This window comes from Thermobia domestica, chromosome 6 (assembly GCF_964235325.1).
Source record: "Thermobia domestica chromosome 6, izTheDome1.hap1.1, whole genome shotgun sequence".
In the NCBI taxonomy this organism is placed as follows: domain Eukaryota; kingdom Metazoa; phylum Arthropoda; class Insecta; order Zygentoma; family Lepismatidae; genus Thermobia; species Thermobia domestica.
In genome coordinates, this window is record NC_137459.1 from 248,239,524 (window position 1) to 248,256,854 (window position 17,331).

Here is a 17,331-nt window from a genome sequence, read left to right on the forward strand (position 1 = left end):
CGTTTCGGGGTCATATTGATAACACCAACTTTTAGCACTAGTGATAATTTTAGTAAATCCGGGTTAGATTCCATTTGGTCCAACAAATCAGCCGCCACAGTCCTCCGGTCATCTTTTTGTTGCTGTGTGGCATTTTTTGGAACCACTTTGGCACACACTTTTCGCATTCCCAAATTTTCAGTTAATATCAGAGGCACTGTTTCTCGATTCATATTCAGTTCATTCGCAATCATTTTCACGGTTAATTGTCTATCTGCTCGCACAAGTTCCTCACCCTGTCTGTGTTCTCTTCCGTTCGTGTTGTTGAGGGTCGCCCACTGGGGTGTTCATCTTCGATTTTTTTTCTGCGTTCCGCAAACATTTTGTGCCAACGATACACCTGTGCCATTGATAACATTTCATTTCCAAAGGCCTGCTGAAGCTTCCGGGACGTTACCGCGGCAGTCTCACCAAGTTTCACGCAGAAGATTGCGTAGCGCTGCTCAATATTACGTGCTTCCATTGTTGTGACGGGAGTCCAACATACGACTGCACTTTTCAACCTCTAGTTTCACGTACTGTACTAATGGAGTAGGCTCAAGGTCACACGCTGGCGGCAGTTTCAGTCTGCAGGTTGCCAGCATCAGTTGAAAAAAAAATACATTCTTACTACTTTATTGTAGGACCTCGTATTATCAACATTTATAGTACTTGCTATGAAAACGCATGAGTTTTTAGATTAAACTTATTACTAAAAACTATGAAACCTATGTGTCAGTTCGATTTTTTTAAAAATTAGATTGTTCCTTTCTACTTTTGAGTTCCGAGCGAAGAAAACTTGGTAATTAAAATAATCAACGGATTTACACGTTTTATGTTCTCTGCATACCACAAAACTGAAATTCGGATGTCTATCCGTTCGTTCATCTATCTCGACCTGGTGTATTTAGACTCGCCTAGTACCCATACCGTTAATCGTACCTCAATCAAAAAGTTTGTTTTTAAAGATTCTCTAGGGAGATTTTGATCTATCTACTCTCAAAAAAGTAGTATACTTAAGGATGAGAAAAATGTACAGGGCTGCGGTGGCTCAGTGGTCGAGTGCTCACCTCTAGAGTATGGGATCCTTGGTTAAATCCTAGCTCGTGCCAAGTGAGATTTCTAGTGTACAAATGCCATGTACATGGATTTTCTCAGAATTCTCCTACTTCCCCCAGTTTCTTCATTCTAATGTTTTATCATCATCATCACAATTTTCCTTACCCTCGGGAAGTAACCGAGGGACGTTCAACTTAAAAGAAACGAATTTCTCAAAAACAGTTCTGACGATTTCGTTTATATTTCGTACACCAATATTTCATTAATGACCTTATAATACAGTAACAATATTTTTTTCTAGAAAAATCCAGAAAAGATAATTTATTCTTGGTGTTTTTTCTCGATCGATATTCTCGAAACTACTTAAGCGATTCGATTGTACTTCATAAATACACATTTCATTAATAACCCTACAAAATGTGATTTAATTCGTAAAAGTCCACAATGATTCCGATTTCTGTGTTACTTATGCGGAGACCCATTCAGTTGTGTCAAATTTCTTCTAATGAGAATTGTAATACAAATGCGTAGGCCAAAACGAATTTCAGGGGGCTCAGGCTCCTTCTGCCTATCTCACAGTCGGTGCTCATGAAGAAGTGGTTTACTCTTCTTTTCGGATACCTTTCTCAAAATCGGCGCAGAGGCTTGTGATCATATTTCATTCAACCTTACAATGTGTCGTGATTTTTGATAAAAAACCGAAGAGTAATTTTTTCATAGGATCAAGTTTTCTTTTCAGAAGATTTTATTAAGAAATGCTCAAGCGATATTTCTCTCATATTTTATTAACTTACAATATGGTATAGTCATTTCTAATAAAAAGAGGTCGACAGGTGATAATTTCATCTATTGGGTGTGTGTTGTTTGTACTAAGTTCCCCGTAAACGCCTATTATAATTTTGTTAATATATCAAACATTTCTATAATAGCTACATGCCACAGTGGTAGCGAGAAAGTTCAGTGCAGTGATCCGTACCCTTTATTTCGATTATTCCTTACTGTCGCTTAATATTCAATGGTATGTTTTGCATTGTATTATGTTATATTTGACTTGTACGTTCCGTTTCTCTATTCAGAGTTGTATTATTATTCCAGATCACATTCAGAACCAAATGTGGAAAGTGGCATTACATCGATGTCATCTATGGATGTTACACCAAGCGCTTCTGGTATAAATGATGCTTCTAATATTACACTCATTGTTTCCACATCTCAACCAAGTACATCGGGAATACGTGATGTAGTTTCCACTTCTCAGCCAAGTGTTCCGTTATTAGAAAGTGAGAGAATTAAACTGAGAAAAAAACAAAGTAAAATCCCAACATTTTATCCAAGTAACCGGCCCTGTCCGCCATCGCGAAGGGTTATTGGACGATAAAATAACGAACATTATTGTTGATGATCTCTTGCCATTATCTACAGTCCAAGGTAGAGGATTTCGCGAACTCATGGCAAGTGTTGAGCCAAAATATCACGTTTCATCTCGCCAGACTATCACTCGTTGGGTGGAAGTATTATACAGGAAGTGCAAAAGTGATGTTATGCGGACACTTGCTAATGCAGGTTATATCGCGTTAACAACTGATTGTTGGACCTCTATAGCCACACTTTAACAAAAGAAAATAAATTTTGTTCTAGAAACAGTTGAAATGGAAGAAAGAAATACAGCAAGAAATCTTGCTGACACGCTAACAGACAGTATATATGATTGAAAAATTGAAGACAAAAACTGTGGTATCGTGCATGACAATGCGAGCAACATAGTAGCAGCGGAGGCTTGCTTACCGTATGAAAGTGCACGTTGTTTTGCCCATATAGTGCAATAACCATCAACAAGGGACTATCAATAGTCGAAGTAGATGACATCTTAAAATTGTGTTCTATCCTAGTTGCACACTTTAAACACAGTCCTTTAGCCTCCAATGAATTATGTAAAAGACAAGAACTGTTCGAGCTTCCAAAACAAATTAATACATGTTAAAACCAGGTGGAATAGTGCGTACGAGATGATTGCTCGACTTACAGAACAACGCCGTTTTAATGGCCAGAACTCTCACATCATCAAATGATGTAAGTAAATTTGAAATTTCTAGTGACAAGTGGAAAGAGCTTGTAAAGTGTTTGGAACCTCTGAAAGCAGCAACTACAGTTTTTTGCAGCCAAGAACATGTTACTCTTTCTAGTGTGCTTAAGTGGAAATAGCTGAAGATTTAAAGCTGCGCTTAGACTTAAGTTGCACAGACACAAAAAAGATTTCTAAGTCCGTTTTGATGATAGCAGCTGTCCTTGATCCGCGATACAAGCACTTACCATTTCTTACTAGTGAACGTAAGAAAGAAGTGCAACTTGCTCTTGAAACATTATTCATTGAAGAAAAGTCGAAAAGTATCAGTGACGATTCGAGGAAAGATGATCAAGAAATTCGTAGCGTGGTGGATATGTTGCTTGGAGATCAATACACTACTCTACAATCTTCAAGTCATGCTGATGAAGTAAACTCTTATTTGTCCTATCCACAAATACGACCCTCAGATGACCCATTACAGTGGTGCAAGAAAAAGGACACAGATTTCCCATACTCTCAAAATTGGCCAGAAAATATTTGGTTCTTCCAGCAACGTCAGTTCCCGCAGAAAGAGTTCTCAACAACTGGAATGATTGCAAGTTCGCGGAGAAGTAGAATCACACCTGAACACGATAATATACTGTTTTTTTTTTTTTTTTTTTTTTTTTTTTTTTTTTTTTTTTTTTTCATGAAATCTCAAGAGTAGTCCTTGTATAAGATGTATACTATTGGGTTTATTATTTTCAAATTAGTCCTTGAAACATAGTATTAATAATTTTAATTAATAGTTTTAATTTTTGATGTATAATTCTTGAGGTTAATTTTTCCAGCCCCGGGGCTATAAGAAACGTGGATAATAGGATAAAGTACGTTCCGCACCACTGTAATTCTTTCAATATTCTCTCACTGATCATTGAACCCGGGCCCACGTGCACCAAAGGCACATATGCTAATCACAAAGCCACAGGAAAGGGTTGAATTTTAATTATGTTCATCTATATCACAAGTCACTATTCAGTGAAATCACATTAAAACTATGTGTATATTTTTATAATTGATTTAAATTTTGTTTTAATACTTATTTATGAACAAACGTTGGAAACAGCAAAATCAGTTATAAGCTCCCGAAAATAAGTAACTTTGGATTTTATGTAGTTCAAAAACTATGAACCTATAAAAGGTTGTCCAAGGACTTCCTTAGAGTAAAGTATGTGCTATCCATTTATCAGAATCCTACGAAACATGTATAACTAATATGGTTGAGGAAGTCTACTTACTGAACACTGCATTTCCATTTCTACATTTGTTGCATAAAATGTATGTGCACGTGATGCAAGATTGTAAAACATGTACACATGTCCAAAATTATTGTCGCATACCTATAAATATGTTGTTGCAGGAATATCATTTGATAACGAATTCGCCTGGTATTTCTTACAATGTTACTATGTGTGTAATCGGCAAAGACATGCAATGTGGCAAATTTCATGTCAAAAGAGCAGTAAATAAGAATAAAACTTTCTTGTCCATTTAGTAACATTTTGTTTTACTCATTCTAACTTTCGTATTTATAATACTTTTCCTATGAAATTTACCACAAATATACATTTCCCGATTATACACATAATATCAGTATTTAAAAACCCTGCGAAACCATTACCAAATTATATTCTTACAAGAAGACAGTTATAGATATGCGACAATCATTTTGGACATGAGTGTAAATTTATATGGAGTTCATATTAATTAAGCTTCTTATTAGTTTGTATCAAAGGTTCTCGAACTACTTCGATAGGTACATAGTTTTAGAGCTACAACAGATCAAATTAATAACAATAGTGGTATTTCCGATGTTCGTGAGAGCTTTTTCTGTTCTTTCATTCCAAGTATTTCACTAGTGATTTTTGTATAAAATTAACACCCTATGTATATTAAAATCACTTTATATTTTAGGACTTAATACTAATATATATATACATACTGGTAAATATGCCAAGGATAATGTGTATTTTGGTAATATTTATTCATATAATGCTGATTCTTGATGTTCTTTAACAAGGAGTTAAATTAGCGTTCATGCAATTTACTTGGACTTTAAATTTTGCAAAGAGAATTAAGAACACTGTAATTTTAGAAAATAAACCAATTCGATCTTACTGTCTATAAAACGTCAAGAAATTAGGGATGACCACATTTTTTCGAAATATGAATTTTTCGAAAACGAAAAAAATTGAGAAAACGAAAAATAAATAATTTTTCGAAAAACTAAAAATGAAATTTCCGAAAATCGAAAAACAGATTCTTCGAAAAACGCCATCCCTAATACTAATATTCTTTCGTTCCTATTTATGTTTTCAACAGACCAGTATTTCATAGCATTTTTTTTTTTTTTAAGGTGTTAGTTCACAGTTAAGAAAGATACTAGAGGCAATTGAAAGCACCTCAGGTAATATTTGCTCTGCTCTTCTGGCCGGTATTGAGTACCAACTTGCTACTTTCATTTCGAATACTTGTATATTTAGTTTCGGATGTAAGCTTATTTTTATATTTTATTAATGGAAAGAAATCTAGAACGCCCTTATTTTTGATTACCTAGGTAGAATCATACTTGCAGCATTATTAGATTAGACAAGAAAAACTAACAGAATCAAACCACATATAAAACTCTAATACTACAAGAAATGGCTGTTCCTTCGACAAAAAGAAAAAATTGCACTTAAGATACGAACATGGATCAGCTGATTGATAGGTTAGTATGTTAACCACTACGCCACATATACTCGGGTGCTTGTTTCCTTGCTATACACTTTAAAAATTCAGCTTGTAATTTTTGCTTTTGTCGTCTTACATATTAGTTTCTCTGCTTTCCTTGCTTGTCACACTATTCGTGTTATTTGTTGTGTAAATTGCATTTGCAAACTTAATAGGTTTTTTTTTTTTTTTTTTTTACCAGGATCCGCAGCTTTTGAAGTTTTTAAGGTCGCTGGTTGCAATAACAGTCATTTTGCTTGTAGTATTAAGGTCCTGAGTTTACACACTTTGTCAAATGTATTGTATAGGTTACTTAGATTCGTGTTTAGTTTAACGTCTCACGCATGATTACTAAAAGTTTAGGATTATGGCCAATTAAATATTTGTTCTCTCCCAACGGAATAGAACCCGGGACCAGGTGCACCAATTCCTCAAGCGGTAGCCACTAGACCAGTGGAGAGTTGCTTAAATTCAAACTTGCAGACAAGAATCAAACCAAAAATCTGTACCTGAGAGAATGAAGTGCGTAACTCCAATTTCGGCGAAACTGAGTTAAAACCAGTTTTGTATATATATTTCGCAGGTCTGCAACGAATGATTGGTTGTGTATTGTTGTATACGGGTTGATGTAATTAACCAAGTATATAATGTAGTATGTCCAATATGTATTTAGCGCTTAAGTGTTTTTGCTGTTTTCTGGAAAACAAGGAATTGTGACTTACGCACTTCATACTCTCAGATACAGAAATTTACCCACGATTACGCCCATTAGAGGACACGGATAATTAAGGCAAGTGAATGATTTAATATGGAATGAGTATGTCGGAGGAAAAATGTCCGAGGAAACCCACGCACCAAAGGTAAGCGCTCTGCCACAGCCACCGTCCCCTCTGCATCATAAACCAACAATCAGATGCACACCCATGCCTATTTGGTATAGAACTCCACTTGCACATCGTTCTCAGTTTGGGAAACACTTGTGAGCTTCAGATACATATTAGGTCCTAATGTGCATTCAGTTTCAAAAATGAAGCCATAACACCTATTTTGGGTATGATGATAGTTTAATGGTAGTAAAATTGTTCTTGATATCCTGTTGGAATATATTTGAAGTAGAAAATTTTGTTGTAGTTTTAACCTTCTCTCGCTCGAATCTGTAGCCTGAATAAATTATATTATATTTAATCACTTGTTCCGCGTAACCTACACGCAATGGTGTCCTGCATTTTGAATAAAATAAAATGGAAAATAAGAAATAAGATTTAGTTTATGCATAAATTGTAAACGACATTTTTTTTCATTCAGTCTAAATACTACATCTACAAAATAATTATTGCCATTAAATTTTCTCAAATATTTTTATCAAAGAACATTGTTCTAATTGCTACAAACAATTCGTTCTATCACAAACCATTGAGTTCACCGATTTGTCCTTTTTACTATCGAGTGATCGATTTTTATTGCGTCAAGATAGAAAACGTACTATCGTTTCCTCGTTAAGGTTAAAATTAAAAAAAAAAAAAAAAAATATTAAACAAAACCGCATTGAAAAGAAAAAAAAAACTTCAATTTTTCCAAAAGAAAACTTTTCCAAATCTTTACACACAGTGCTCAGAAACTCCAACTACATGAACTACGCCATTACTGTGGTACGTGGACAAAGCCAGTGTCTACATTACAGAATATCCGCACTAGAATGTCATTTCTTATGAGATCAGCGAAGTCAAATCGCGTTTGACTTGGGCACAAGATGACAGCGTCCGTCCACACCAGGTGGGCTAACTGAGGCGTCCAACAGAATCGTGAGAACAATTGGCAAATTGCTTGAAAAGAACATACTCCAGTGTAGGGCAGCAAATGTGCTGACCGACCACTCATGCCCCCATCCCAAGGTTTGTTGCACCAAAATAACATTGTATAACACCAATTCCTCTATAGGTGGAAATTGAACTATATAAAGGAGTGAAACTCATCCCGTATATAACAATTTGCACCTATACAAGAATTGGCATATTCCTAGATTTATTTATTATGATTATTATTATTTTATTATTATTATTATTATTATTTATATATATATATATATATATATATATATATATATATATATATATATATATATATTTTTGCAACCAGTATGTCAAGTTGAATTTCGTAACGACCTTAACCAAACACGCACTATAAACTCAAACCGGACTAACCGGATTTCAAATATATTGCGACAGGATATCAAGAATAATTCTCAGCCTATTTTCTCAAAGAAAAACTGCGTAGGCAATTATACATTCATATAACTTCAGAACTTATGATTTGACATCTTACAGGGTTTTGTTGCACACCCAAGTATGACATATTGTAAACAAAATTTGGATTTCATTTAACACGTATTAAAAAGCTATACTCACTGTATCTCAATTATGCTTCACGGTGGTTAGAGACTAGTACTTTTTTCCTTTTTTTAAGAAATTTATTTCTGAAAAATATAGAATATAAGAACCAAGTACAAAAGTCAGTCATCGGGATTGAGTATCATAATAATTGAAAGACAAATGTATGGAACTCAGTAACAAAATTACATTACAAGCAACTTGGCATTTTAACGAATATACTAAAATAAAAATTAAGAAAAAAAAAACGTTAATGCTAAGTTACATAAAATTGCATATACAAACACTAAATGAAAAGCACTAATATATAAAATATATGTATCTTGGTCTCATTTAGGAATGAATTTATGGAAGCACAGCTTAATATTCCTCAGCACCTTCTCCCTCGCCTTCAACGGAATCCATGCCTACTTCCTCATAATCCTTCTCAAGTGCCGCCAGATCTTCACGAGCTTCGGAAAATTCTCCTTCTTCCATGCCTTCACCTACATACCAGTGAACAAAGGCTCTCTTAGCATACATCAAGTCAAACTTATGATCCAAGCGGGCCCATGCTTCTGCAATAGCTGTAGTATTACTTAACATACACACGGCGCGCTGGACTTTGGCAAGGTCTCCTCCTGGAACGACTGTGGGAGGTTGGTAGTTTATTCCTACCTTGAATCCTGTAGGACACCAATCAACGAACTGAATCGTGCGTTTTGTTTTGATTGCTGCAATTGCAGCGTTCACATCTTTTGGCACAACATCTCCTCGGTATAGCATGCAACATGCCATGTATTTACCGTGACGTGGATCACATTTCACCATTTGATTAGCAGGCTCAAAGCATGCGTTAGTAATTTCAGCAACAGACAATTGTTCGTGGTACGCTTTTTCTGCTGAGATTACAGGTGCATAAGTTACAAGAGGGAAATGAATTCGAGGATATGGAACTAAGTTCGTTTGAAATTCAGTGAGATCAACATTTAAAGCCCCATCAAAGCGAAGAGAAGCTGTTATAGAAGACACTATTTGCCCAATAAGTCTATTGAGATTAGTATACGTTGGTCGTTCTATGTCCAGATTTCTTCTACAAATATCGTAAATAGCTTCATTGTCTACCATGAAAGCACAGTCTGAATGCTCTAAGGTTGTGTGCGTTGTCAGAACAGAATTGTAAGGTTCAACAACCGCAGTAGAGACCTGAAAAGATGAAAAAATGAATTATTTCTTCACATATATACGTATAGTACACTTTCACTTTTTGTTTAGTTTCGATGAAAATAATTATCCCTGGATCCCTCTGAAAGAAAACCCACTTAAATAATAGAACTTTGTATTTTCCAGAACTGTATGAAAGCTAAGAATGCATTTTAATGAGAACAAAATGACTAAGAATGTACAAGACTGAACGGAGTAAATATATACAGGGTGAGTCAAAAGTCCTTGGACACCTGCATAAGTTTGAAAATCGACGGGAAAAGTAAAAAGTGATTATGGAAACAGAGGTTTGATGAGGGGCCGCAACTTTTGGAGTGTATGTCATTCATGGCCGCCATTTTGGATTTAAGTCAATTTTTTAAAATGGGAAGGGGGGGGGTATGGCACATCAAATAACACTAGCTTAAGCTCAGGAATTTAGTGGTGTAATTTTTTTTTTCTATCTTGTACAGTTTAGAAGTTATTAATGTTCAAAAGTGGGAAATTACCTTGATACTGACCCAGTTCTCTCTTTGTTCCAGGTGATCTAAAATGGGTCTGACACGTGAACAGAAGATCGAAATCATCCTTATATCAGGGGAACGCAGCTACCGAAAAATAGCAGCTGATTACAACAGACGGCACCCAGACAGAAAACCGGTATCGCACAGCACGGTGGCTCACGTGATCACCAAATTCCAGGAGACGGGCTCTGTTCAAGATAGGACATGTAGTGGGCGACCAAAGACTGCTACCAATGAGGAAACTGCAACGGCGGTTGTTGCGTAGTTTGTGAAAAGTCCTAAACGAAGTACCCGTCGTGTGTCGCCAGCATGTGCAATAAGCCAATCCTCCGTTGTCCGGATATTGCACGCCAATCAGTAGCATCCTTACAAGCTGCACATGCAACATAAACTGAACGAGGGTGTCCCTGATCGCCGGTTGGAGTTCTGCATGTGGGCTACTGAGCAACACGAACTGGATCCTGCGTTTGCCAAGGGCATACTGTTCAGCGACGAGGCGTATTTCACTTTGAACGGGGAGGTTAATCGACATAATTGTCGATACTGGTGCGACGCAAATCCGAACTGGGTTGACCCGAGTCGAGAACATAGTCCAGCGAAGATGATGGTGTGGTGTGGCATATGGGACATCCGCATCATTGGGCCATTTTTCATTTACAACACCTTAACTGCACCACAGTATCTGATGCTGCTGCAAGACCTTGTGTTCCCTGCCACACTGAACGCTGACGGCATTTTCCCCATCTTATTTTCAGTATGATGGAGCCCCTCCACACTATGGACTGTGTCCGTGAATGGTTGGATGATCAACTGCCAAGGAAGTGGATTGGTCGCCGTGGTCGCGTGGAGTGGCCGCCCAGATCCCCTGATTTAACGCTCCTTGATTTTTATATATGGGGACATCGTAAGCAGATAGTGTATGCTGAGACAATCCGTGATTTGAAACACCTGGAGAAATGCATCCAACAAGCCTGTGATCAAATTTCAGGAGACATTCTCCTCCGTGTGCAGTCAGAGTGGTTGCGGCGACTACAGTTGTACATTGCACGGGATGGACAACACGTAGAACGTGTGTTGTAGCATTCAGTATCAAGGTAATTTCCCACCTTTGAACATTAATAACTTCTAAACTGTACAAGATAGAAAAAAAAAAAGAAAAGAAAATTACACCACTAAATTCCTGAGCTCAAGCTAGTGTTATTTAATGTCATACACCTCCCTTCCCATTTAAAATAAAATGAATCCAAAATGGCGGATTTCAAGATGGCGACCATGAATGACACTCCAAAAGTTGCGGCCCCTCATCAAACCTCTGTTCCCATCATCACTTTTTACTTTTCCGTCGATTTTCAAACTATGCAGGTGTCCAAGGACTTTTGACTCACCCTGTATATATATCTGCCATAAATGTAGCTGAACGAAAATAAGAAAATCGTATCAAAGCATTACCAAATTAATGTAAAACTGCATGAGAGACGGTTAATAAAATAAGAAGCAGCAGCAATAATAATAATACAAGGTGTGGCTATTAATATCCAGGACTGACGTCACAACACGAAACCCATCACTCGCCCGAGAGAGGCGCTACTGGTATCCGGAAGGTAATAAATCTGCACATGCTCCCAGAAGCGCGCGCCAGTTGAAAACAAAAGCTTGGCTGGAAAAGACGCGTGCAAACTTATCTGGTGCAGTGTTGTGGAAGTGCAGAAATGGAGCAAAGGGTGAACATCAAATTCTGCTTCAAACTGGGCAAAAGTGCGACGGAAACACATGCAATGTTGAAGCAAGTGTATGATGAGCAAGCATTATCCCGTTCCCGCACATTTGAATGGTATGGACGCTTTCGGGGCGGGCGCGAAAATGTTGAAGATGACGCCCACACCGGAAGGCCGATTTCCATACGTACGCCTAAAACAATTGAGAAAGTTCCCGAGCTTGTAACATCGGATCGGCGACTGACTATTCGAATACTGGCCAGTGAACTAAAAGTCGCCAAAGAAATGGTTCGCCAAATTCTGACGCAAGATCTAGAGAAACGCAAGGTGTTTTCCAGACTTGTTCCGCACTGTTTATCAGACGAACAAACGCAACTCAGAATGGACGCGTGTGGTGAACTCATCGACAACGCTCACGCTGACCCTGCTTTCCTGGATTCGATAGTAACGGGTGACGTATCCTGGTGCTACCAATACGACCCTGAAACCAAGAGATAGAGCGCAGAATAGTGGTTACCCAGCTCCCCTAAACAGAAAAAGTTTCGATTTCAAAAAACAAAAGGTTGAAGCCATATTAATCGCTTTCATCGATAGTGAAGGACTTATGAATTTGTTCCACCAGGCACGACTGTTACAGGACAGTATTACGCAGAAGTTCTTGTCCGACCCCGTTTTCGACAGAATGGGAGTTGGTTTCCGTTGCACAACGCCCGCCTCCACATTGTGTTGCCAGTGAGGCGGTTTTTGGCCAAGTATGAGGTCGTGGAGCTGCATCATTCGCCATACTCTCCTGACCCCCGTTTTTTCTTTTTTGTTCCCACAACTCAAAACTGTGATGAAAGGTACACGGTTTGTGGATGTTGAAGACATCAAGAAGCACGCGACGTCGACATTGAAGAGCCTTCCGAAAGGATTTTAAAAGTTGTTCCCACAACTTTTACAGCCAAGCACAGAAGTCTATTACGCCAGGTGGGGATTACTTCAAAACATTAAAAGGGTACGTTTTTCATATGTTCTGGTGTTATTAGAGCAGTCCTAGAAATTAATAGCCACACCTTGTAATAATAATAATAATAAACTGTCGCCTGGTCTCTTACAACACTTTTTACCTACTTCAATAGAGGAAAACTCATTTTATTAGTTTCATGCAAGCCTATTTGAATATTTGCAAATAACTCAAAATTATGTCTTTAAAAATGTTAAAATTATCAAGAATTCTTAGTTCACTTCTACTCATGGGCATAATTATACGTAGAAAAATAATACATGAGCAAACTTCAATAAAACATTACTTCTCTACAAATGCTACGTAGAGTTAAATTTGTCATTTCACAGTAAAAGGCTAACGTTGTAGAATTAAGCCTTTTTCTACAGCCAGCGATGTAGTTACTAGCAGGGTTTAAAAAAAACTGGTATTTCTGAAAAAAAAAAAAAAAAAAAAAAAAAAAAAAAAAAAAAAACACCTGGGCCCATATGGGTTTTTTCGAGTGTTTTCAGGTTTAATTGTTTTTTTTTTTTTTTTTTTTTTTTTTTTTGTCGAAATATTTCAATGTCTTTGGGGTATAAGTGTTAAAATGTGATTTATATATCAAGATTGTCATTGTCGCAACTTGCAACAGTTTTCTGTTCACTACTGTTTTGGAAAAAAAAAAATGGCATTTTGAAAATTTACATTGGATCGGCGAGAAAATCTATACAGGAAATTTAGATTGTCTCTTGCTTCTACCCTCAATTTCCACTTAAAAGTCCAAAAATTACACCCTGCAGCGTGGATACCCGCTAGTTGAATAATGGCCGCCATTTTGAAATTTTACGTTGGATCGCCGCTAATATTTATATATATATATATATACTAGCAGCGTTCACCCCGCTTCGCTGCGGTCACCCCGGAACGCAATAAACTTTGTTACTTAGATAATTTTTACTTTTTCGCTTTCAAGTGATATGATAAAAACCATAGAAGATTGCACTAATGTTAACATTATATCGCCTGTCATTTATGTTAACCCGCCCCGCTTCGCTGCGGTCACCCCAACCCGCCCCGCTTCGCTGCGGTCATCCCGGAACGCAATAAACTTTGTTACTTAGATAATTTTTACTTTTTCGCTTTCAAGTGATTTATAGCGCCTGTCAGTTATGTTAACCCGCCGAGTCACAGGGTCATGCGGGTTGCATATAAATACGTTTATTTTTATACCTATGATGAACTAATAACAAAGGATTTGTACGTATGGACACCTGAATGGTCAATTATCTCAAGACACTGGTAATTGAAAATTAAAGTGATATGATAAAAACCATCTAGGGTCCACATCCTAACAACCCCCCAAAAATGAAAGAAATCGGTTCAGCCGTATTAGCGTGATGAGCGGACAAAGGATTTTTTGTACGTATTGACACCTGATTGGTCAATTATCTCAAGACACTGGTAATTGAAAATTAAAGTGATATGATAAAAACCATCTAGGGTCCAAATCCTAACAACCCCCCAAAAATGAAAGAAATCGGTTCAGCCGTATTAGCGTGATGAGCGGACAAAGGATTTTGTGCGTTCTCTTTTATATATATAGATATATATATATATATATATATATATATATATATATAGATATATATATATATATATATATATATATATAAAATTTAGAATGTCTCGTGCTTCTACTCTGAAAATTTCTATTTAAAAGACTGAAAATTGAGTTTTGTAGCGTGGATACCCGCTATTTTCTTAAAAACAGCTACCATTTTGAAATTTTACGTTGGTATGCCGCCAAAATCTATATAGGAAATTTAGTATGTCTCGTGCTTGTACCCTGATAATTTAAACTTAAAATATCGAAAGTTGTACCCTGTAATGTGTATGTGGTACAGGGAGAAACGAACAAATGTAGATCGAGTCATCTCAGGAGCCTTAGTAACGTTCGCCAAATATGAAGACCAAATATATTAATTTAAAACAGATATAATTCATGTATTATAAAATAAATGTTTCAAAATTTCTTACATGGCAAATATTTTCCAGCGTAAAATAAATGCTTTTATTGTTGAAGTTACTTCCGATACTTTGCGCGTTCAATTACGGGAATTTCCCTAGCATGTTCTTTTCCGAAAATGAATTTAAAACAATTAACAAAGAGATAATTCATATTTTATAAAGTAAATGTTTGAAAATGTCTTAAATGAAATTAAATATCTTCCAGACCCAATGCTTTGTGCGTTTAACCCGAGCACTCCTTTCACGACGAGTTTTCCCCGAAAATGCAGCTTTCTTCAGTCTACATCGACACTTCCACTATTTCCTGTTCAGCGTAAGCTCTAAACTCCGATAAACAAAATATTTGTATCCTTTCACTTGTCACATACGATTGGCCAGTGAGGTATCACTCCCACTCCCCACGGGGAGGAGCAAATTATACACGTGCATTTTGACAACACTGTCTCGTGTTGTCCAGATACTTCAGCAGCAGCAGAAAAGAAAGAAAAAAGTCGAAAGATTAAAAAATATTTGAATTTCGCTGGTAAACAATTCTTGCTTACTAGGGAACTACATGAGGTGGTACGCGGGGATCTGCAAGTGTTATATATCGTTGAAAAGATCACACCGCGTATACCTCATGTGAAATATCTCGCTTGAATGGGGCCTGTAGGGACCGTGGCGACCATTTCAAAATCAGAAGGTACGCTCCGAAACACCAGAAAACATGAACAAAATAGGAAGCTGTGATGTAATTGTTTTGAGACGCGGTGTATATAGGTTCGAAAGATAGCTAAATACGAATCTAACATCAAATGTTTACAAATCAAATTGGCGGACACAAATTACAAAAAAGCTATGGATCTAAAATTGGGTATATAGATACATTCGACGTAGCTATGAATAAAACGGATATAAAAAAATGTAAAATTCAAAATGACTGATCCAATATGGCGGGCAAAATGCAAAACACTGCTACGGAACTGAAAGCAAGTAGATAAATATTTTCGTGGTCGCGGGGCACGAATCTAATGCTAAAAGTGCAAAATGCAATATGACGCATCCCAAATGGCGGACAAAATGTGCAGAACTACAGAATGAACGTATATGTATCGAGACGAACCTGGGCTCCGTCTCGATTTAGAAAAGCACATCACGGTCTCGAATTAGAGACAAGATCGAAACTACTCTCGATGTCAGTATCATCCCCACTACGGAGAGTGGACATTTGTCATACGTATTTCCCACAAGTGTACACGGCATAATGTGAAACCGGAAAGACAGTTATGGAAGCATAACGATATTTTAAACACGCACTTTTCACTCACTGTTCGGATCTTCAGATGGTATCTGCCAATAGTCGCAATGTATCCTACAGGCGCCATTCTTGTGAGATATTACAGATGTAAAGTATAGTCGATGTGAGCTTTTCAACGATATATAACACATGCCGATCCCCGCATGTCTCTTCGGGGGGAGGGGAGTTGGTAGTAAAATTATTGCAATCTGTTCGTATCATAAAACTTTCATATGCCCTACAAAACCTGCCCTGTATTCTGTACCTCAATTTCAGCATGATTGTATAGCAAACCACGCTCCCTGTTTATCGTAAAACATCATCTGCCCCTATTTGCCCCCTTATGTACTATAGGTATTTTTCTACTATATGTCTAAGAATAACATGTCCGTTCTGTACAGTTTTTTTTTTTTTTTTTTTTTTTTCATTTTACGTCCTCCACATTGGATCCGTCATATTCCATTTTTCACTTTTTACATTCAATTCGTACTCAGCGACCACGAAAACATATATCCAGTTTCAGTTCCATAGCAGTGTTTTGCATTTTGTCCGCCATTTTGATTTTTAACATTTGATGTTAGATTCGTATTCAGCTACCTTTCAAACCTATATATACCGCGTCTCAAAACAATTACATCATAGCTTCCTATTTTGGTGTTTCTGGTGTTTCGGAGCGTGCCTTTTTCTGATTTTCAAATGGTCGCCACGCCCCCTACAGGCCACATTCAAGCGAGATATTTCACATGTGAGGTATACTTGGCATGACCTTTCCAACGATATATAACACACGCAAATCCCCGCGTACCACTTCATGTACTTCCCTAGTTAGTGAGTAAAGGTGTTTCAACACAACACTCACGGAACCGGGATTCATGTCAGACGTCATTCAGACTTAAGAGCCTGCCTTACTAAAAATAAAAAATTTACCATTTTTCTTTTGCTTGTTTATTCATAAGTGAAAGGAAATAATAAACTGCAACTTACCACAATCATAGATAATGTTATTCCACAACAGAAAATATAAGCCTGAAGAATGTTCAGTGTTGCCATCCATAGAAATTAGTGTTCCCAGAATAACAATTCCCCTAAAATCTAAGTTAAGGCAGCGACTAGAAGAACGAACTCAACTGCATTTGATTATGTATCGTTGTTTTGGCTTGCTGTGAACTACTTTTTAAATAGCATTATTATTTAATTTTAATAACTGTATGTTAAAACTATTTTGTTTCTTACAAACCAAATACAACTATTATTTAAAAAGTAGTTCACCGCAAACCAGAACAACGTGATACGTAATCAAATGCAGTTGAGTTCGTTCTAGTCGCTACCTTAACTTAGATTTTAGGGGAATTGTTATTC

The 17,331-nt window shown here is 37.0% G+C and overlaps 1 protein-coding gene across 1 annotated transcript in view; it reads right to left on the bottom strand.

Moving 5' to 3' along the window:
• Positions 1–8,338: 8,338 nt before the first annotated feature.
• The window catches only part of LOC145688468 (tubulin alpha-1 chain-like), a 36,509-nt gene continuing 27,516 nt past the window's right edge, over positions 8,339–17,331 (bottom strand). Inside the window, exon 4 of the mRNA XM_081762734.1 lies at positions 8,339–9,465. Coding sequence (XP_081618860.1) covers positions 8,641–9,465 — 825 coding nt within the window. The 3' untranslated portion in view covers positions 8,339–8,640. The remainder of the gene's footprint in view (positions 9,466–17,331) is intronic.